The sequence below is a fragment of the Aplysia californica genome, unplaced genomic scaffold (genome assembly GCF_000002075.1).
Source record: "Aplysia californica isolate F4 #8 unplaced genomic scaffold, AplCal3.0 scaffold00727, whole genome shotgun sequence".
Taxonomy (NCBI): Eukaryota; Metazoa; Mollusca; class Gastropoda; order Aplysiida; family Aplysiidae; genus Aplysia; species Aplysia californica.
This window is the reverse complement of record NW_004797997.1, coordinates 272292-294791: the sequence shown is the minus strand read 5'-3', so window position 1 is coordinate 294791 and position 22500 is coordinate 272292. Positions and strand designations below refer to the sequence as shown.

The following is a 22500-nucleotide window of genomic DNA, read 5'->3' as shown; positions in this document are numbered from 1 at the left end:
TCTGTACTTGTATTGTATGCTTGTCACTCCCTTGTGAAGTGCTTTTTTCGGGGTGCCTTGATAGTTGAAGCAGACTTTGTGCTGTTGAGGCTAGAGAGGAAAACAGAGTAAGCCTAATTCCCCGTTTGGATTTCTCTTGTTGACATCCACTCCTTGACGCTAATATAACATTAAGCAGTTGCGAGCGCCGTAAAAACTCACTAAAACAAGACGAACAAACATTTCACCCTCAGCTCCGCAGTGAAAGTCGACGTGCGGCAGAAGCCGGCATTGGCGTGTATACTTTGGGTATCGGCCTCTCGGACAAGGGAGAGCTCGAGAACGTAGCTAGTTCCTCCAACAACGTATTTGCCTTCTCTGACTACAACGAACTGGAGAGATATGGCGCTCTTCTCAGGAAGGAGATCAGAGCTTGTAAGTCGTGAAACTCTTTGTTCTTTTTCTTTGTTAATGTACGTGTTTAACACCCTTATCGATACAATTAAGCTTTTTTACTATGTTGGCTTTCGATCCTACCTGCCAGCCAGAGCCAATCTGTACTGCGAAGGATACATCATCCCACTAGAAAGACCCAGATTTTACTTTCGGGAATCGGACTCGGGTATCCTGCGTACGACAAAAAAGCCCCAAATCACTACACTGCACCACAGACACCGGTAAATCAGGAAACAAAACAACGTACTCTGTAGACTGGTGTGCAAGTTGCTTGGACAGATGGTGTCTTACTAGGTGTGTTCTGCAGATGGCCCAGGTTCCAATCCTTTGTTAACCTTTCGTTGCTATGCTGTGGCTTTCTGAATCTGTTCACTCACATGACTCAGTCCTGCTACAGGTAGACTACATTATTAGAACCACCATTGTTTGTCAAAATGTCTCGGCGCTCTTACAGATACCTCATATTGTTTGTTTATTTGTTTGAGTAAAGAGAAGCACAACGACACAATAATGGTTATTTAGCGCTCGAAAAAGTAAGACAGACAGTCAGGCAGAAACAACAGAGGGGAAGTAAAGAAATAGGACCTACCCGTGGCAGTGTTTCTGCCAACAATCTTTGATTTTAACATCCGGATTGTATGAAATGTCAACAGAACTATCAACTTAATTGTTGTATTTGTTTCAGTTGAGTTTTTATTTGGATAGTGTTGGTTTGTTGTTGTTGTTGTTGTTGTTGTTGTTGTTGTTTGTTTGTTTGTTTGTTTGTTGTTGTTGTTGTGGGGGGGGGGTTCAAGGGGGTGGTGTTTTGAAAGGATTTATAAAGGGGAAGGGGAGGGGTAAAGCATATAATATGTTTAGCTGATGAGAGTTGGGAATGTAAATTTCCCAAATATTAATTTAATGGTGTATTTAATTATAACATTAATTTTACCACTATTTGGTGCCGGTCTGAGCTTTTTTACCCCCTCTCTTCTTCCCCCAGTGGACACAAGACAAGCTCCCGTCCCCACTACACGTAAGACCTTGCGCTGATTCAAAGTCAGCGCATCTCTAACCCCTTCTACAACATCCGCTGACAAACGCTACCCTCTGAGGGTTAGCTAGTGCTCAGATTGGGCTCTACTCTGTAGATGACGAGTGGTGTTTTTGTCTTCGACTTTAATTTTCGTTTTAGACGATATTGATTTTTTTATTGTTTAATGCTTACTACTACTAAATTAAGTATGGAGAAATCAATTTAACATTAGATTAGATTGTCGGTGCATCTATTAGTGAATGAAGTCAGTAACCAACATGATGATTTTTTCAGGTTTTCCCGCAATTCCCAATTCCTGCTACAAACTATCCCCAACTGCAGCGGATCTGCTGTAGCTTCACCCAACAGTTTCGCTTGTATTGCTTGCCCTTTCTAGTGTCATCTTAAATGTATATTATTATTATTATTATTTTTCTGTTTCTATTGCTTATAGTTTTACGACAATAAGAACAGGTTGTTGTTTTTTTCAGTACCATAAAACAGATGATGTTAAAGATGTTTGTTTTTATTCCGGTTTCAACTCTCTGCTACTCTTGTTGCCATGCCTTGTTTAGTTGTCTGTTCCACGCTCTATGACATCACTTGTTTGTTTGTGTTTGTTCACAATGTGTGGTTTTTGATCTTACCTTTTTGAGGTTGATTCGCTCGTTACTAAACTTGCCCAGATTTGTCCTTGCCGTGAACCTTGTTTCTTGGACGTTTGTTTTGCCAGGTGATAGGGTAAGGTTGTCCGAGAGACTACACCAAATACCCTTGGCTGACTCTGTAGCAGAGGGTCTAGGTTAGTACTCCAGCACACGTTCGTATCATCAGTGACTCGCTGGTATATAACACACAACTCCGTTCTTTTTAACGTCAGGGTTTTTTGTTGCTGTTATTTAAAAAGAAATGCCTACTGATGAAAAAATATTTTAAGAATCATTTTTCCCAATCAGTTCATTTTTGTAAATAAACATCGTATCGTCAGCGTCTTTCCACAAACGTATGCGTCATTTTGTTTTCTAAGTTTCGAGGTTATTAAAGAAAAAAATAAACGCCGAGACTTGGGCTCTCGTTATTTTTCAATTAAATATTTGAAAGGAAATGACAAAACAAAACGTAGCAAATTTTGATAATCTCACGAAGTCCTATTTAAATTACGGATTTTTCTGGAAAACTCCTGAGATTGGTTTGGGCCATTTTGAAATGACGCTGACGAAATATCAATCAAACCACAGAACATCATGAATCCCGTCTCATGTACTTTTACTAGTCCTACCCATCGTCTTCTACATTGGCCTACAGAATCGTATCCCCGAAAACTACACAATACAAACAAACTGTAAAACCCCGAAACACTTTCATATTGGAAAAAATGTATTCAAATTTTGGGAGAGTCACATTCCATCACATTCATTAATGCCAGTAATTACAGGAACAATACACGCCAAGGCTTAAGGAAATAACTACTCGTTCCTTCATCTGATTTAACTGCACCCCAACCCAACCATCACCGACACTTCTTTGTACGTATATTCACGTTCTCATACATATATAGACATCCACAACAATAAACACGACCTTGTATATGTAACATCATATGAATGCTTGGTGCTTATTTAAGATGCTAGTAGGAACGTATGACTGTACCAGCACGAGAAGCATACAAATATAAATTTTCTCCTTCTGATAAGTGGAAAACAGAGATATTGCTCAAACAACTTTCAAGTATACACTGTATAAATTCATTCTAATATTTATACACATTAAATGTTATAGAACATTTTAAATGCTAAGTTTGATTCATCATGTTCCCATCGGTATTAAATGGGTCAGAGTCTGTCATCAAATCCCCAGTCATTTCGTTTTCGTGTAAGTCTCTGACTAACCTCCTTCACATCTCATTGTCATGGTTTTGCGTTGTTCCCCAGACTGCAACCCTCGTGTCGATCTCGTTTTTGCTTTCCAGCAGACTAAACGAATAACTGAGAGCCACTTCAGAAAGATGGTCGATTTCGCCAAAAACGTCGTACTCTACAGCACAGAAATAGATGACGGTATACTGCACGTTTCGGCCGTAACATTTGGAGCACATAGAGAAAAGACACACTTTGGGTTAGACAAGTATTCTTCACGACAAGCTATTTATTGGAACATAGACAGAATCTCACGTTTTAAGCTCAAAGGTAGTCGTGTCAAAGGCGAGAACAGCGACGTTTTCTCACACATTTCGTCAAAAGTGTTTGACATGAAGTCCTTAAGTGCGAAAATGATTATCATCGTAATGGGTGATCAGTTTCGAAGGCGTTCTTCTGTGTTCATAAAGTCTGCTGAGAAGGCAAAAGCGAGAGGCACCAAAGTGTTTGCGATCGGCATCGGCCCCATCCCAGGAGCCATTGCGACTCGTGTGGCGAGTCCACCGAGGGCGATAAATGCACTGGTGCTCAAGGACTTTGACGAGCTGTCTCAAATTGACTCAAAAGTATTTTCTTTCTGTATAGGTACACACAATTCCATATAGCCTACAATACCCGGGGATCCCTTGACTGCTTGAACATAACGTAATATACGAGCCATACTTCTGAGTCCATGCTTGGAAATCTCCAACTTCCTAGCAAAATTATGTGCTTCATGTATTCTTTTCAGAGCAAAGAGGTGCTTTAAAATTGGTTCTACTGCAATGTATGTGGGTACTTTGCTGGTGGTTGGACTAAGAATGTTCTTGGCTTTGTATCTCTGAATATTGGCGGTTGTTCTAACTTTTGATAAAAATCACAACCACCCCCCCCCTCCCCAAACCAATTTTCCACCCATCTCTCTCTCCCCTCTCTGTCTCTCACCTCTCTCTTCCCTCTCCCCTCCCTCTCTCTGTCTCTCTCTTTCTCTCTTTCTTTCTCACTCTCAGTCTCTTTCTCTGTCTTAGTCTGTCTGTCTCTCTCTGTCTATATCTATCTATCTATCTATCTATCTATCTATCTATCTATCTATCTATCTATCTATCTCTATCTCATTATGATATCTGATTTCTATATTCATATGCAAAATTGAACTCTGTAACCTCCCATCCACCCTCTTTTGCTTCATTGTAATCCATTCTAGCGTCTGTTTTTCATCAAGATCGTTTTCACCACACCACCCCACCCCAACTCCTTTCATTCTTCATCTGATGAAGCGTGACCTTTGTATTGTTTTATATGACCATTTTCTTTGAAATTGCTGAGGCATTGGGGTAACAGCTACTAATATACGACAATGATGAAGATGCACTAACAGATAACGGTGAACAAATGGACAGTCTAACAAAGGTATCTATATTCCCTTTCTGGTTGATCACCTTCTCTCTACCGCATGTCACTAGTTCGCATGGCATGGCAGCCGCTGGTACTTTTCTTATCTGTTTATATGATGCCGGTTTTGCAATGTACGGTGGCATGTTGTACTTTTCTTTACCTATGCCATGAAATATGTTATGGTAAGAAATAGTATTTTCTTTTTCCGAACTGGATTGGTTACTTCTCTGTCTTCTTTTGATTAAATACTATTTGGTGAGTATCATTTCTGCACATGTATTCCTTTCTTTTCACCCTCTCTGTAGTGTCTCAACCTCTCCTTTTTTCTTTGGTCCCCTCTTTGGGTCAGCTGTGAAACCCAGCTTCGTCCATCCTGCATTATGATGCAGGGGACCCAAAATGAGATAGTTTTAGTGGTATTCTGCCCTTTTTTATACTCCTCTTATGGGGGGCGACAAAACGGTAACCATGTCGAGTACCTGCTTCGTCTATAGCCCTGCACAGCATCAAATGGAGTGTCGAACTCTTTTCACACTTTTTACCTACATATATACCAGTCTTCCCTAGATATTGTGCCTCTATCTACCCACCCCATTTCGATCCAAATAAATAGCAACCTGGGTTTCTTTTCCGCTTTGGTCTTATGAATGACCCCTCTGTATCGCTTTCTTTCCATCTTCCCCTGTTTGAATCATCTATCTCCCTTTCTCTTTTAGCCTTCAAAGTATTTTCTATATTCCACACCCACCTTTTGTATCGTTTCCTTTTCTTGAGTATAGCAAAATGTATAGAACTTGGTCAATTGTCATATATATGTTGTGATGACCATCTCATTATCAGAACACACTGCTAAGGCTTATACCACTGCCCGCTTTTCATACAAAGCCACAAGCTCAGCACTTTTAGTTGATTTTATGTCTTTAATTAAGAGTTACTTTTCATTCCATGTTTAGTTATTCTACTTACAGTTAGAATTAGAGTTTGACTACAAACATTGTCTGAATATGTTTATGGAAAAGGTGGAGGGGAGAAGAGAGGGAAGTGGCTTGGCCGGGGGGGGGGGGGGGGGAGGGGTAAGATTGTGTACCTGTTCGCAAAAAATTTTTAATTTGTTCTTAAACTCGCCCATTTGCGTTTAGCATTTCCGCCACAAAGCCCACAGCTTTTCACTGCAGCTTTTCAAAAGAGCACAGCACTATTATACATACAATTGTTTATGTACCACCAGCACATCATTTCTATTTATATCACCTGTATATTTATTTTTTGTTCACTTAATGCCTTCACCTTCCACCACTGTATTATTTATTATGACTATGGCACACATGCACAGCGAAGCTTTTTTCTCTCTTTAACAAAAAAAATTATAAGACTCTGAAGGACAGTGAATTAATTATACAGCGAAGTTACTGTTTGGGATGCAGGCTTTTCTGTAAAACGTTATAATAAAGTTGTGTTCAACACAATGGATGTCCTTTTTATAGTTGTCAATACGTCATTGTGTACTTACGTGCTAACAACTGATCACTTCAGCTGGGGTGAGCGTTCATTAAAAATAATCACGTAAAACCCATTCATACTGTTGACATTTATAATTTATTCCTTACCAGGAATATGCCGTTTTTACTTTCTCTGTGTCTCCTAGACAAATCATCTTATCACTGCCAGCTTTCTGTATTTGCCTTCAGCACACCATTCTTATTTATGTTGCTCAGGGGCTGCTGTTGATGTTGTGTCATACTACACCTTCACCTAAAGTGATTTTTTTTTCTCTAAACGCAAGAAAGTGAAAGCAGTCGCATTATAAATCAGACATCACAATGTTTCAAGTTTTAAGATTAAAAAGGCCTAATGAGCAGAAAACAGATAAGAAGACTAAAAGAATAAGAGCGAGAAATGGCCGGGGGGGGCATTATATACATAATAGGGGGTGAGAACATCAATAAGAGAGAGAGAGAGAGAGAGAGAGAGGGGGAGATAGAGAGAGGGGGGGAGAGATAGAGAGAGAGGGGGGGGAGGTGGGTGGATACTTTTGATTGAGTTTACTTCAGAAACAAACAAACCTATGCTAATACTCTTTGCACTATACTAGAAAGGTATACTTTGGTTAGTTTATCAGTGTCCCATATATTGGCTCAATCAATTCAAAAGTAGAACATTTATTAGATTATAATATATTATTCTAGCACTACGCACGCTTTTTCCATGTTTCTATTATTGTACAAGAAAAGTAAACAAACGCTTTTTTACCTAATTATACCATGTAATTTGATTGTCCTGAAATATATTTTAGTAGTGTCTCTATGTAATTATACGTCATTATTCCCAGCTTGATATTGTAATGCCTTTAGATAGGCTATGTTGCCCTAAATACAATAATGTGAAAATATACTACACGCATTATGCAATGTCCACTTATCTTCATATATATACAAATTGAAGATTAAAGCTATCGCATTTATATGATAAAAAACTTAAGTGTTACAATTTCGCAGATTTACATTTATGTAAACAAATATAACGTTATCATATTTTGTTTGTGCTAAGCAATATCGAGACAAATGTATTCATTGAAAGAAATCTGGTCTTTAGTATTTTATTTATGTTGGTCAAAACCTAATGACAAAAGTACATTATAATACATTAGTGATATGCTGCAACTCCTTTCCTCTTGAAATCATTCCATAGTTTATTATATCATTGATTAAGTGTGTAAATATCTATAGTATACATATTTTGTGGGCTGGTTTGTGTTTCAGCGCATTTATGCGTATTATTGTGCAGGGCTATAAATGTGTATTATTGTGCACAAGTGCGTGTGTGTGTGTGAGTGTGTGTGTGTGTGTGTGTGTGTGTGTGTGTTTGTGAGTGTGTGGGTGTGTGTGTTTGTGTGAGTGTGTGCTGTGTGTGTGTGTGTGTGTGTGTGTGTGTGTGTGTGTGTGTGTGTGTGTGAGAGAGAGAGAGAGAGAGAGAGAGAGAGAGAGAGAGAGAGAGAGAGAGAGACAGTGTGTGTGAGTGTGTGTATGTGTGTAGTTGTGGTGGGGGACAGAGGTGTTTGTGCAGTATTTGAAATTATCACGTATGCCCATAACTGTGATAGAAGCTAGAAGGATGAAATGCGCAATAAGTTAAAGTAGGTAAATATTTTAAAAAACAAAAAACAATAACAGATAAACAAAAAATACATGTTCTGAAAAGTTGAAGATCTTATCATGTTTCAATAAATGATTTTTAGCTGCTACAGATGTAGTTCAATCTTAAAGGATAGTCATATTACTCGTTTAAAATAAAAAGCAAATAGTCTGCTTAGTAATTTATAAGATAATAATGTTTATGTTAATGTTATGGAAAAGACAATATGTACGCACAGCTTACACATGTTAAAACTATTTCTTAACAGCACCTGCGACTCCCAAATCTGGACCTCTGCAAGTTGGTGGAAAAGCAAGTAAGTTTAAATTGCCAGCAAATACCAAGCTGAGATGACGTCTTTGCAAATTATGTGTTTTGGGTAAACAATTCAACTAGTCTCTTCCCACATTATTATATAGAACTGGATGGCAGCATAATATGATGGTCATTTTAAAGTTACACGGCCTGACTCTATCCCCTCCGTCCCCAAACCCCAGCCCATTTTCCACCTACTTCCCAATGTCCGAAGACTATATCAATGGAATGTGCCAATATGTAATTATAAATGCGTTTAGATGATTATTTCTTTTTAGACCATCTAGAAATACACCATTTTTTTCAAAACTAAGTATTAAGTGGTCTCTCCCTCCTCCTTACAACTCACCCTTAACCCTCTCATCACTCTATCCTGTCCAGCCCAGGATCATTGTCTTAAGAGACTGGCGTGGGCATTCATGGACCTCCACTTCACTCTATCTGCGTTGCAGCAATGGTGTCTGTCGTTCTTGCTGTTCCTAGCCATGTTGTCAACTTTTTCAGTATCTTTTCCCCCTATGTTTGCCTCTGCCTCTCTTTCCATCAAACTTGCCTGTTGTTACAATATTCTCCAATGCTTCTTTCAGCATTGCGTGTCGCTTTCGTATATTCGTCAAGTTTTAGCTTACTTCCGTCTAAACATTCTACACTCACAACCTATTTGTTTTTACCCATAACATATTATGGACATTAACATCTGTATTTATCAGTGCTAATCCAGTTTTACACTTGGCACATTTTACGAAAGAGGGCAGGGAATTCAAATTTTAAATGAAAACCTGTTTCTGATATGGAGAAAGCAGTTTTGACATGAAAGAAGGATATTAGTGTCTTGGGGTTGTTTTCCTTACTTTATTTCGACAGGCTGTCAGTTCTGCGACAGTTAAAAAGGGGGCTTTGTAACACATATTCCTCATGAAATAAAAATACTCTTGCTTCCTTTCTCCACAGGCTGTTCAGGATCAGAGATTGACTTAGTTTTTGTTCTGGACGCTTCCACCAGTGTGACTGAGCCGAACTTTGAATTAATGAAAGACTTTGTAAAAGATTTCCTGTATGAAGCTGACATTGATGGCGGTAGTGTGAGAGTGGGTGTGATTATCTACAGTACAGCAGATCATGTTGAGTTCCAGCTTAACTCATTCAGAACAAAAGCTGATGTTTACAATGCCATTGATGATATTCCCTACCGCTATGGCAGCACCAACACTGCAGATGCCCTCCAAACAATGAGAGCTGAAATGTTTACAAGAGCCAATGGAGACCGTCCCAATGTAGACAACATTGCCATTGTGGTAACAGACGGTGTGTCAAACATCAATGCTAGAAGAACCATTCCTGAAGCAGAACAAGCTCGTGCCGAAAATATCCACATCTATGCCATTGGTATTGGCCTGACAGACACACGGGAGTTGGATGGAATTGCCAGCAAGCCGATAGATGAGAACAGATTTGCCGTACAGGAGTTCTCAGAGTTGAGAGACCTCAGACACAAAGTGTTTGCAGCGCTGTGTAAGTACTAAGACACGGTTTATTCAGCTGAAAAATTTGGGTGGTTTGTAGTTCTATTCAAATTCAAAATGTAGACGGCAGGTTTCCCTACTTTTTTTCTCATAAGGCTGAGCAAGGACATTGTAATCTCAACATTTCTTTTTTCAATACTTTACCATTGTAATTTTCTTGTCGCCCATATGAGTTTGGAAATGATAAACAAACTGCAGGGCCTCCAAAACAAAGCTGTGCGATTAGCCAAAAGAGATTGCCTCAAGGAACGCATCATTCCTTTATTGATAAATCTACATTTGCTACCAGTTGGCTGCTAAAGCTAGAATTCATTACAAAAATTGATTTTCTATGTCGCTGGTACAGGAACAACAAAACATCATAATATACGAAATACCATTTTTAGTTAACAGGATATTTGATATCAGCAGATAAAAATTCCACGAGTGTTCACACCGTACAGTCTAACAATCTTGGTGGAAGAGGTTTTTCTTTCTATACCCCTAAAACTTGGAAATCCCTCACAAAAGAAATGCGTATTGTGTCATCAGAAAGAGAGAGAGAGAGAGAGAGAGAGAGAGAGAGAGAGAGAGAGAGAGAGAGAGAGAGGGAGAGAGAGGGGGGGGGAGAGAGCGAGAGAGATAGAGAGAGAGAGAGAGAGAGGGAGAGGGAGAGAGAACGAGAGAGAGAGAGATAGAGAGAGAAAGAGAGAGAGAAAGAGAGATAGGGAGAGAGAGAGAGAGAGAGAGAGAGAGAGAGAGAGAGAGAGAGAGAGAGAGAGAAAGAGACTGTAGACGCATTTATCTATTTTTAAAAAACCTGTGCGTGTAAATTTGTGTTTGTGAGAAGATGTTAAGGAGCTTGTGTGTGTGTGGGGGGGGGGGACAATTAGCATTTTCTGTCTTTTGATTCGTCCGTGAAGTTGAGTAATAATTCTGTAACGTGCAGCGAGCGCTTAGATCCTTTTAGAGATTAGGCCCTATAAAATCTCACGTTAAAGTTGTTATTATTATTATTATTATTATTATTATTATTATTATTATTATTATTATTATTATTATTATTAATATTATTATCATCATCATCATCATCATCGTCATCATCATTGTTTAAAGAAGGTATTAAAACAGTTAAGACCTTGTTATGTTTCCAAAAATTATATATTTTCCACAGTTCAACGTTTCGCCCTCAACGGGCTTTCTCAGGAACATTCACAAAAATAACTGGCAAGAATCTAGATATACACATGCTATAAAAACTAAAGTGCGTACGTACATGTCTCAACATTTAAAGGAGCGGTGAGTACAAATCGCAAAGACCAGAGAGAAGGGAACACTAAAGCCTGAAGTGGTAGAGAGAGAGTGGGGGGGGGGGGGTCAGGTGCGTGGAAGTAAGGAATATAATAACAAAAGGGTGCGGTGAACACAAATCGGAAAGGCCAGAGAAAGAGAAACACTAGGGCCATGATGCATGGTTTTGATTTAACCCAAGCCACACTTCAATTTTTAAAAAGAAAAGCAAATATATACTGTAATACTAAAGTTTCAACAACATGGTTGTTGGGTTTTTTATCCGTCAATCCCGTTCAATGATGTTTGTTTTTGCCTTTATTTTTACAACTATAACAATGTACATGCATGCATTTTCATGCATTCCACAGGCTCCACACCAGCTCCCACAAGACCTCCCCCACCTCCTAAAAGAATCAGTAAGTAAAATATGTCTACATTGTAGCAGAAAGCAATACCAGGATTGTCGTATATACGGACCTACAACATCGCCTCAAACTGAGAGATCCCTGTTGTATATTTGTCTTTATGCTTCATTGGTTGTTATTACTTCGTACTATTTCGCATTCTAAGGGTACGCTAGAAATACGCTCTAAGGACTGAATTTCATGTCTGTTAATTAATATTAACTTTAAAATGTACAATGAAGAAAAATAAGACAGCGGACGAAGGTAGAGATGGGGGCCATTGTTACATTGCTATTAGAAACACAATTGCTGGCATGTTTAACACGTCTCCATTTAGGGAACATCCATTGTATCATTTTTATTCTCCACAGGTTGTGCCGGAGCAAAGATTGACCTTGTTTTTGTCTTGGATGCTTCCACTAGTGTGACTGAGTCCAACTTTGACTTGATGAAAGATTTTGTAAAAGATTTCCTGTATGAAGCTGACATTGATGGTGGTAATGTGAGGGTGGGTGTGATCATCTACAGTACAGAAGATCACGTTCAGTTCCAAATGAACACCTACAGAACAAAAGCTGATGTATACAATGCCATTGATGATATTCCCTACCGCTATGGCAGCACCAACACTGCAGATGCCCTTCAAACAATGAGAGTTGAAATGTTTACTAGAGCCAATGGAGACCGTCCTAATGTAGACAACATTGCCATTGTGGTAACAGACGGTGTGTCAAACATCAATGCTAGAAGAACCATTCCTGAAGCAGAACAAGCTCGTGCAGACAACATCCACATCTATGCCATTGGTATTGGCCTGACAGACACACGGGAGTTGGATGGAATTGCCAGCAAGCCACTTGATGAGAACAGATTTGCCGTACAGGAGTTCTCTGAGTTGAGAGATCTGAGACACAATGTGTTTGCTGCCCTCTGTTCGGGTAAGTTAACTGATATGTTGGTTTACAGTATTGTATCATTCTAAAGTAACAGATATTTGAACAATGAATTTCGAAATCCAAGAACATACACATAAAGAACCATTGTGGTCAAGTTCAGTTCTTTAGAAAAGTTTTACACATGTTCAACTGTGCACATAATATTAGAGTTAGCAGTAACACTCATGTATTTCATAATACATAAAAGTAACACCTCCGAGTTGGCTCCTACCTGGCACTAATTTAGAGTTAAATATCCAGAATCTCCTTCTTTGAGATTCGCTCATTAAAATCAATTTGACGTTCTATGTCTCTCTAGAAATGAAAAAAACCCACTGTATTTTTATGTCTACCTGTATGTTAATAGGTCTTCAAATACATGCCTCCGCGGCTCTTGCGAGAACGTCAAAAATAATTCCTTAAAAAATAACGTCACGAGAAAATTTAGGCGTTAAACAGCCTGGCCTCACATAAAACTCAGTCCCTTTAGAGAGAGAGAGAGGGGGGGAGAGAGAGAGAGAGAGAGAGAGAGAGAGAGAGAGAGAGAGAGAGAGAGAGAGAAACACAGGCTTTATATTGAATAGATGAGGAATAAAGAGAACAGTATTTCGTGGTAGCCTACACTTAAATAAGAATAACAAAATATGCTTCTAAATGTTTTGAAGTTTTAAAAAACCACTCACTTAGAAGCATGGCAGACTATTCATTCTAAATGCAAGATTTGTTTGATACCCCATTCACGTTGTACCTTTTACTCTGAACTTTGTGTTTTTTCTCTTTTCTTATAGCTTCCACGCCCGCCCCAGTACCGACCAAAGTCAGTAAGTGAAGTTTCGTAGTAAATATTTCTTAAATGCTATAGGAGATTTCAAAATCATGAAAATAATGTTGTTCCCAATTTATCACTACCATGCTTGCTCACATCATTAACTGCTTTCACATGCTTTGATAGTTCACAGTCACTTAATTTGTAAAAGCCTGGGAATTTCGTAGTAAAGATATTCCAAATGCTATGATTTTCAAAATCATGGCAATAATTCTAATTCTAAAATATTGCTACAATGCTTTCTCACGTCACTACCTGCTTTCACCTGCTTTCGATAGATAACCATCGAGCACCCTCCCATACGTTTCTGCATAAGCCCAGAAAGTTCCATAAACAAGCCATCGAGATGATATGTTGTAAAAAGACACACACACTCACACACACACACACACACACACACACACACACACACACACACACACACACTCACACACACACACACACAAAAACACACACACACATACACACACACGCATGCACGCACTTGCGCACGCACACGCACACACACACACACACACACACACATACACACACGCATGCACGCACTTACGCACACACACATGCACACACACACACATACACACACACACACACACACACACACAAACACACATACACACAAACACACATACACACAAACAAACAAACAAAAAACCAAAAACATGAGAAAAAGCGTTTTCTAATAACTTACGAACTATTAGAGAATTTAAAAAAAAATTATAGGCCCCTATGTGCAGATAAACACAATCCCACCGAACACCTTTTTTCTATTTTCCGTGAAACATGTCAGAGTGGATCTCAGATTCTTTACCTTTAAGGGCAGCTTCAGTTGCAAATATTAATTTTGATTTTGCTTTTGAAGTTTTGTTATGATTTGCTATCATCTTATATTCAAAACGAGTGTTTGTTTTAAGTACAAAAAGGGGATAAAGTAGGAAAGGTTTAAGACATGATCATTGTGCTTATTTCTAATGCTATATATTCGATTTGAAGAAAAACGTGCTGTCTTGTCATATACAGCGAGAAAGTATTTCTTAAACTAAACTGTGGAGAAGATTTCTCTTTTTTGTTCTAAACTGAGACAAAAAAAATGCATATTGAGCATATTGTTAGACAATGTTTTTAAATCAGAAAAGAAATCCTTTTTGTTCTTTACAAATAGCTAAAACTGATTTGTGTATGTTACACAGATTAAAATCCGATTTGGGGATTAGAACAGCCAGGAGGATTTCACTTTTTCTTTAATGTTCTGAATGAATAAACAAGTGTCATGACGTTATAAATCATTGTCTTACATTTAAAAATGTATTCCAAGTCATTTGTCATTTGAAAGCTTAAACTTGCAAAAGAACACCTATCATGATTGTAGCTTCTGTAAAAGCTAGAATAGCTTATTACTTTTGCGGGGTCACGTTTGTGGCACAGGTCAGAACATAGAGAAAGGAGAGAACATCACTTAGGTATATTTCCTTAAATTGGGTTTGTAAATAGGCAACCCAAATCAAAATCATACATATTAGAATTGTTTTTAAAGGAGTCTGTGGCAACGGAACAAAATCATAATATTCATTTTTAACATCTCCCACGCGATTACAAAAGTACAAATGTACCCCTTAGGTTAAATATCATATTTCGACAGTTCACATTACATATCAATCGAGTAGCTATAGCACAACTTCATGGCAATTCAAATTTGCTAATTTTGCACTATTTTATGGTTACTGCACTTTTAATTTATAGCGTAAGCCTTTGTAACGATAACACCTCTCTCACAAGCGGTATGTAAATATGACAACTGACACCTGCTTTTATACTACTTTTTGCTGTTCTGCATTTTCTTTAACTGATACAAGAACTCATCAATATTTACATCCGGTGATAATGATTTCAACTACGGTTGGATAGAGAATTCAAGGTATAAAACATGTATGCTCTTTGTGAAACTCTTACAGGTTGTGCTGGCGCCAAGATTGACTTAGTGTTTGTCCTGGATGCTTCCACCAGTGTGACTGAGCCCAACTTTGAATTAATGAAAGACTTTGTAAAAGATTTCCTATTTGAAGCTGATATTGATGGCGGTAATGTGAGAGTGGGTGTGATCATCTACAGTACAGAAGATCATGTTGAGTTCCAAATGAACACGTACAGGACAAAGGCCGATGTTTACAATGCAGTAGATAATATCCCATACCGCTATGGCAGCACCAACACTGCAGATGCCCTTCAAACCATGAGATCTGTAATGTTTACAAGAGCCAATGGAGACCGTCCCAATGTAGACAACATTGCCATTGTGGTAACAGACGGTGTGTCAAACATTAATGCTAGAAGAACCATTCCTGAAGCAGAACAAGCTCGTGCAGACAACATCCACATCTATGCCATTGGTATTGGCCTGACAGACACAAGGGAGTTGGATGGAATTGCTAGCAGACCTCTTGATGAGAACAGATTTGCTGTACAGGATTTCTCAGAGCTCAGAGATCTGAGACACAATGTTTTTGCTGCCCTCTGTGGAGGTGAAATATGATTGTGTGTGTGTGTGTGTTGTTGTTTGTTTTGTTTTTTTTGTGTTTTTTTTACTAACTCGCACGAGTGATGTTTATATTAATATCTACCGGAAAGACTCTGTGTCTTGGCATGCTTGTTTCTCAACTATCAATATTTCTGACACATCAAATTCATTGACTAATCCTATAACTGATCAAGAGTGTTTTAAATAATTAAGTGAAATATTTGGAAAGTGTGTATGGTTTAATGCTTTAAAGAAATGTAAGTTTACAAATATGGTTGTGACTATTGAGTTCTAGTTATAGCGTGAGTGGCTCACCAAACACAAGCAAATCGATATACTTTTAAATCTGAGATGATAAAGCCAAAGCATGTCTCATTTCAATTTTAAACAGAAAACTGCTGCACAGTAAATATGTGGCTTTATGATTCATCACATAATTTGAGGGTAAATGGTGAATGAAAATGTTGATATATTTTCAAGGCTTTATGAAAACCTGAATCATAATATTTTAAGTGTTACTTCTCTTTTTGGGATATGAGAAGATAATATGTGTTAATTCTCTTTCAAAACATTCTTTCTCAATAATGGTATGGGTTATTTTTTCTGAATAACAATCTTTAAGGTGTTGTACCTACATTTTGAGCCTTTTAGTTTATGGATATATTGTGTTAAAGTGTGTTATTCCTCTCCCAACCTCTGTCTGTTGTGTTAACAGTGGATTTAAGTCCAGTGCATTTTTTGGGTTGGTTTCTCTTTCATGGATCTCTTCTGTGACCGTCTGGTCATGTAAAACATGTTTCGTGTTGTCTTTCCCCTCGTGAGTATACACTGTGACAGGTATTATGCATGGAAGAAGTTTTACACAAAATCTTTACCTGCTTAGTGTGAACGTTATATGGACACTGACATGTGTTTACAGTATTAAGGGAGGGGGGGGGGTTTACACCCGAAAGCTATCTGGCTTATTTCGGGACCAAATTTTTCCAAATTTCGCACATATAACAAGCATAGTAAGGAGTCTTAAAATCCGCAATCACATTTGAGAAAAGAGTTTTGTTTCCATGGATACGGCGTCGATATTGGATTTTGTTGACATGTCTTACGTAATGAATACCGCACTTTTTGCTTATGGAAATTGATTGGGGTGGGGTTTTTTTGCTTGCGTGTTAACAAACTTTAGATCTAAAGATTTCTTGGTTGTTTTTTTCTAAGCGAATTAGACAATTTAAAATGAATTTTTCCCTGAAGTAGCGTTCAAGTTTGCAAAAACTCCGTGAAAATCCACACTCCAGACGCCACCAACAAAAATCTATTCCATAATTCAAGAATTCAACAACAAAATTTTAGTAGTACGTCTTCCCTTCATTTTGTGAAAATTTTGTAAAGATGGGGTGAAAAATAGTGGAGTTATTCCAAAAAGTATAGAGGAGAGTCGCGTTTTGAGAAAACGGCCGATAAAGAAAAATACAATATTGACTTTATGAGGAAATGGTGGTGATAAACAAGCCCGGTATGGGAAAAAAATAGGGTTTTGGGGGGGGTTCTTATGCAATGCAATAGTTGTAGGAGACGCTGAGGAAGCTAAAAATGTTTACAACTCAAATTCTATTATTTGGAGCCAAATCTTGACTTTGGGGGTGTATCCAAAGATGTTAAAAGACCAATTCCTACGCCTTCCTCATGTTACGTGGCATGCTAGTTGGATTCGTCTTATTTTATTTTCATACTTTATATAAATATGCTAACAGTATTTTTTTTTATATATCCAATATTTGATCCTATATTCCATTTTACATTTTTACTCTAAAATTTCTAATTTTCCTTAATCACGTCATCTATCGTTTATTAATGTGTTAATCAATCAGAGCAATCAACCTGTGTTGATTTCTTTCTATGACACAGTGGTCAACATGACTAGAAAAAGTCATTTAAAGAAGATAAAATAATTGACATGTACATTGAAAGAATTGTCACCATGTTGTGTGAAAACTGTTTTGTCCAAATAGATCTCAGTTGACTTTAAAGTTATGGTTTAGAAAAAAAAAAAGAAAAGTCTAACATTTTCCATGTATGTTTTCAGTTACGACACCAGCACCAACTACTCGTCCACCACCACCACCCACTAAAGTCAGTAAGTACACTTATCTCTTGAAGCCTCATTTGTTTGAAATATGTTCCTTGGTTGTTCATAATGTTTGGGTTCATTCAATTATCTCATTTTACTTTTTTTTTTAAACAAAAAAAAAACAGCTTCATTGGAAAATTTATAAAACATGAATTTTATATTAGAAGGGGGGGGGGTCTACGATAATGTAGCTGTCGCAAGCAAGAGACACGAGTTTGATTCCTGAGAGTGAAGGGTTTTTAACGAGAATCTCGGTCTTTTTGTTCGGATGTTGTAGCTCTGTGAGCCCGTGTTGGCCCTGACAGACAGGGTCGGAAACCTACCTCTTAAATTATCTAAATTGTGTCGATGAGGAGTAATAACCCATACATCAGGAGCAAAGGTCTTCGTGGTAAAAGCTCAGTCATTAAAAATGGTGAAATGGAATAGGTTTAACGCCTTTATCAACACTGTTAGGTTATTTAAGAGACGTGACCTCCTGGTTTAACGTCCATCTCTGAAAGGACTGAGCCAAGTGGAAAATTCAAGTAAAGCATTTTTCCGAAAAACAAAACATCGGACCAATCTGAGGCTCGAAACATCGAACCTGCAATCTCATGATTACAAGTTTGGTAGCTTAACCACCAGGCTACGCTCAGTGTTTGGAAGACTATTTTTTTTTCCAAAGAGGGCTTTTGGGCGGACCAAACTATTGCAAAAGATCAAGTGGCTCAACTTGATACTGATGCCTGGGAGAAGAAAGAGGTTTTTGCTTTCCTTCAAACAAAAAAAGAATATTATGTGTATGTATGTGTGCACTTATTTGACTGATTGGGTGCAAATTGTCATTATTATTTTTACCGAACTGAAAGGCCTGGCATAGGTTACAAGGAAAGGAAAGAGTGTTCTTAACTTCGATATGTCCTTCCCCACAGGTTGTGCTGGAGCCAAGATTGACTTGGTGTTTGTCCTGGATGCTTCCACCAGTGTGACTGAGCCCAATTTTGAACTGATGAAAGATTTTGTAAAAGATTTCCTGTATGAAGCTGACATTGATGGCGGTAATGTGAGAGTGGGTGTGATCATCTACAGTACAGAAGATCATGTTGAGTTCCAAATGAACACCTACAATACTAAGGCTGATGTTTACAATGCCATTGATGATATCCCATACCGCTATGGCAGCACCAACACTGCAGATGCCCTCAAAACCATGAGAGCTGAAATGTTTACAAGAGCCAATGGAGACCGTCCCAATGTAGACAACATTGCCATTGTGGTAACAGACGGTGTGTCAAACATCAATGCTAGAAGAACCATTCCTGAAGCAGAACAAGCTCGTGCAGACAACATCCACATCTATGCCATTGGTATTGGTCTGACAGACACACGCGAGTTGGATGGAATTGCTAGCAGACCACTTGATGAGAACAGATTTGCCGTACAGGAGTTTTCTGAGTTGAGGGATCTGAGACACAATGTGTTTGCTGCTCTCTGTGCAGGTGAGCTATTTATTTTCAAATGTAGATATCTTTTTTACACGTGTGTCTTGTGAGTTTTTAATCAGGGGGCAAAATAAGAACTTCAAATAATTTTTAAAGCCTGCGATTTACTTAGACTTAGAGACGAAGGAAACAATCAGAGATGACCAGAAAGCTATATTTACAGCTCCTTCGAGAACATTACTTTATTTCTTGCCTGCTAGTTTAAAGTCTTTCGAAATAGTCTGTTGGCGCTTTTTCGGTAGTTCCCACCCCGCAATTTTATTCTCGGGATTGGGTCACAAGAGTAGGGGGGTTTCAGGGGGGCTTGCCCTCCTGACCTAATAAAAATAGGAAGGGGGGTTTCAGGGGGGCATGCCCCCCTGAATTTTACCATAATTTAATGTTTTGCAGTTGTTAGGTTTGATATCTTAGCTCACAGCGAATCAAACGTATAGATCTAGATCTAGAGATATAGATGTAGATCAGGCTCAAATAAGGGGGGTGGGAACTACCGAAAAAGCACCAGTCTGTTTACAGTTCATCTCTGTCGTCCTCTGCCCCTTTTCCAATCGATCTTCCAATACGCAGGTATATGGGGAATTTTCGGGGTTGAATGTCTTAGGGAAAGTCCGAATCTGTGTATTCTTCTTTTCCATAAGGCGTTTGCCAGCATCTCCTGTTTTGATCTTTTTCCAATTTCTTTTCTCGTTATGCAGTCTTTCTAGCGGATTTGAGTATTAGGCATTTTTTGTCAAAGGCGTCTAGTCTACTTTCCTGTTCTTACGTTACGTTCCATGTCCCACACCAATGCAGCATTACTGACAAGGCATTTAAGTTGTTCATTATCAGCGTTAACTTTGGGTTCAGCCACTTATTTTTCCAAATTTAATTGAGTTGTTGAATTTTTCATCAGATGTTAACACGCAGCCAAGATATGTGGAGGATTCCACCGTCGTTAGGTTATTATCGTTTAAATTGATGTTCAGAAGTAGAGGAAGGAAATCTGTCATAATTTTGTTTTACCCCAATTGATGTGCAATCCCACTAGTCCAGCCTGAAATGCAACTCTAGATGTTAATGTTTGGAGATCTCTTTCAGTTTCTCCTAGCAAGGCTACACCATCAGCGAAGTTTAGGCCATTTTTATGTGTTACCATCAGTGCTCCAAAGGATTGCTTTCATCCCAGCAGTGGCTTGTTACATGACCTGTAATAACTGCTGCAAAGAGTATTGGGGATAATACGCAGCCCTGTCTTACTCTTGCAACAGTTTTGAACCTGTTGCTGGTGCCTGTAGGTGTATTTTTCCTCGTAGAATCGTTGTTGTTCGCACATAGCTTTTTTTGCTGGAACTACATCTTCTGGTATTCCGTAGTTCCTTAAAAGCGCCCACAGTGATGGTCGGTGTAGGCTGTCAAAGGTTTTACTAAAGGCTAATAAGAAGTTGACAAATTGCTGCTTTAATAAAAATTATGTGTGTGGGTTTGCGAAAAAATGACAGATGATAAATGTTCTGTGAGAAGATGATAACGTGGAAGTCCGTAGAAGATGAATTTTTAAAAAAAATCATTAACACATGTTATCATACAGGATGTATTAATAAAATGTCATTCTAATTATGTTGGCCTCTCATTTTTTCCACCATACAGTTTCTACACCAGCCCCAACCAAAGTCAGTAAGTACACACCTAACAAAAATTTCTCACTAGGGATTTCCTTTCTTTAATTTTTCTTTTACATTTTTAGGTTCGTAATTTTGATACAGCGCACTCTTTCAGATTTTGCTTCTGTTCACTTCTCATACCTGACACACTAATATAGACAATTTTCACTGCTTTAAGGATATAGTCCAACACCATACACAAGGTTAGAACTGCACCAGCGTCACCTGCAGCATGACCAATATTTTTTTCCTCACAGTAGATTGCACATGAATACAATTCTTTAGGAAGTTTCACATATTTATAACTAAGGTTTCCACAAATACTAACAAATATTAATTAGGCCTTACTGCAATGTCTACCACATTCTAACAGCACTTAATATCTTGTGGGTGGGACAGGGAAAGGTCCATAATTATGTTGACGCGTCAAATTGAGACGCAGGACAAAAACGTTTAACGACTTTTCTGGCACTCTTGATATGACGCAATCCCGTAAAGGAGATCAAAATACAGTTTTGTTATTGCTATCTTAATGGATTATTCGAACACATTCCCACCCGAAAATAGACAGATCTTATGATATAACAGTGTGTGGGAATTTAGTCCTTTGTTTAAAAGTAAGATCTGATAAATAGGTTGCAACAAAATATTGATAAATGAAAATATAGTAGCAAATAAGAAACGAGTAGATCATAAGTACTTTTAAGGGGTGTTGTTTATGACGCAAGAAAAAAAAGATACAGAGTTCGTTTACTTAAAAGTCCCTCACCCCATTATAAAAAAAAATTAAAAATTAAAATACAATACAATAAAATTCATAAATAAATGAAAGAGAAAAAGTTATATTATTTCTTTTTTACAATAAAGTGTGGGGAGGGAGAGGGATATTTTAATTTAAGAAAATGCTGTTTGAAATAAATGTGACATTTTGTCAGCATGAAAAACCCATCTGAAAATAAAGTAAAGACTTTGACCTTTGTTGACCCTATCTTCTTGGCTCACTCATAACATTATTATGATCTGCACTGTAGCAATCGGTATACAGACTTCAACACAAGTTAAGGACCAATACGTACTGCAAAGCTTCCTAAAGGGACAAAATCACTACGTGCAGCACTGAAATCCTCGTGGAAGTTTAGCCAAATTTGATGGGGGTTTTTATCGACCTGTGTGCGACACCACGGACATTCTTCAGTTAAAAAGTGTGGTGCACGTCAAAAACGGACGTATGGTCTCGAACTGTGCTTACTTTGGTGATAATATAAGCCTCCGTTTGCGAAAAATCCAGTATTGCATCAGTATGCCACAAAGACGAAAGTTGACAGACTTTGATCATGCCAGGGCTATGGCATGGATGGAGTTGGAGCCCAAGAAGTTGCAATAAGGCTTACAGTGTCACACTATGTCATTGTTCGCTTGAGGCAGCGACGTCAAACCACAGGATCAGTCCGAAAAACACCCACGTGCAGGTCAACCTAAGACAACCACTCTGAGTGTTTGGAAGTGGACCTTAACTTATGTTGAAGTCTGTAGTTTTTAAATATCTGCACTTTAATCTAGATAAAGGCTATGTTTACCAGCTTAAACTG

General features: G+C 38.3%; 2 protein-coding genes across 2 annotated transcripts in view; both read left to right on the top strand.

Moving 5' to 3' along the window:
- LOC106013220 (collagen alpha-6(VI) chain-like) overlaps positions 1 to 9165 on the top strand; it is a 45001-nt gene extending 35836 nt beyond the window's left edge. The window contains exons 12-17 of the mRNA XM_013088337.1: positions 234 to 414; positions 1418 to 1450; positions 2184 to 2252; positions 3382 to 3932; positions 8141 to 8188; positions 9139 to 9165. Of these exons, the coding sequence (XP_012943791.1) occupies positions 234 to 414; positions 1418 to 1450; positions 2184 to 2252; positions 3382 to 3932; positions 8141 to 8188; positions 9139 to 9165 (909 nt within the window). The remainder of the gene's footprint in view (positions 1 to 233; positions 415 to 1417; positions 1451 to 2183; positions 2253 to 3381; positions 3933 to 8140; positions 8189 to 9138) is intronic.
- Positions 4522 to 22500, top strand: part of LOC101853496 (collagen alpha-3(VI) chain-like) — a gene marked incomplete in the record, with an annotated part of 90458 nt that continues 72479 nt past the window's right edge. The window contains 9 exon segments of the mRNA XM_035972523.1: positions 4522 to 4755; positions 8141 to 8188; positions 9139 to 9699; positions 11351 to 11398; positions 11758 to 12324; positions 13110 to 13142; positions 15100 to 15666; positions 17743 to 17793; positions 18702 to 19268. Of these exon segments, the coding sequence (XP_035828416.1) occupies positions 9216 to 9699; positions 11351 to 11398; positions 11758 to 12324; positions 13110 to 13142; positions 15100 to 15666; positions 17743 to 17793; positions 18702 to 19268 (2317 nt within the window).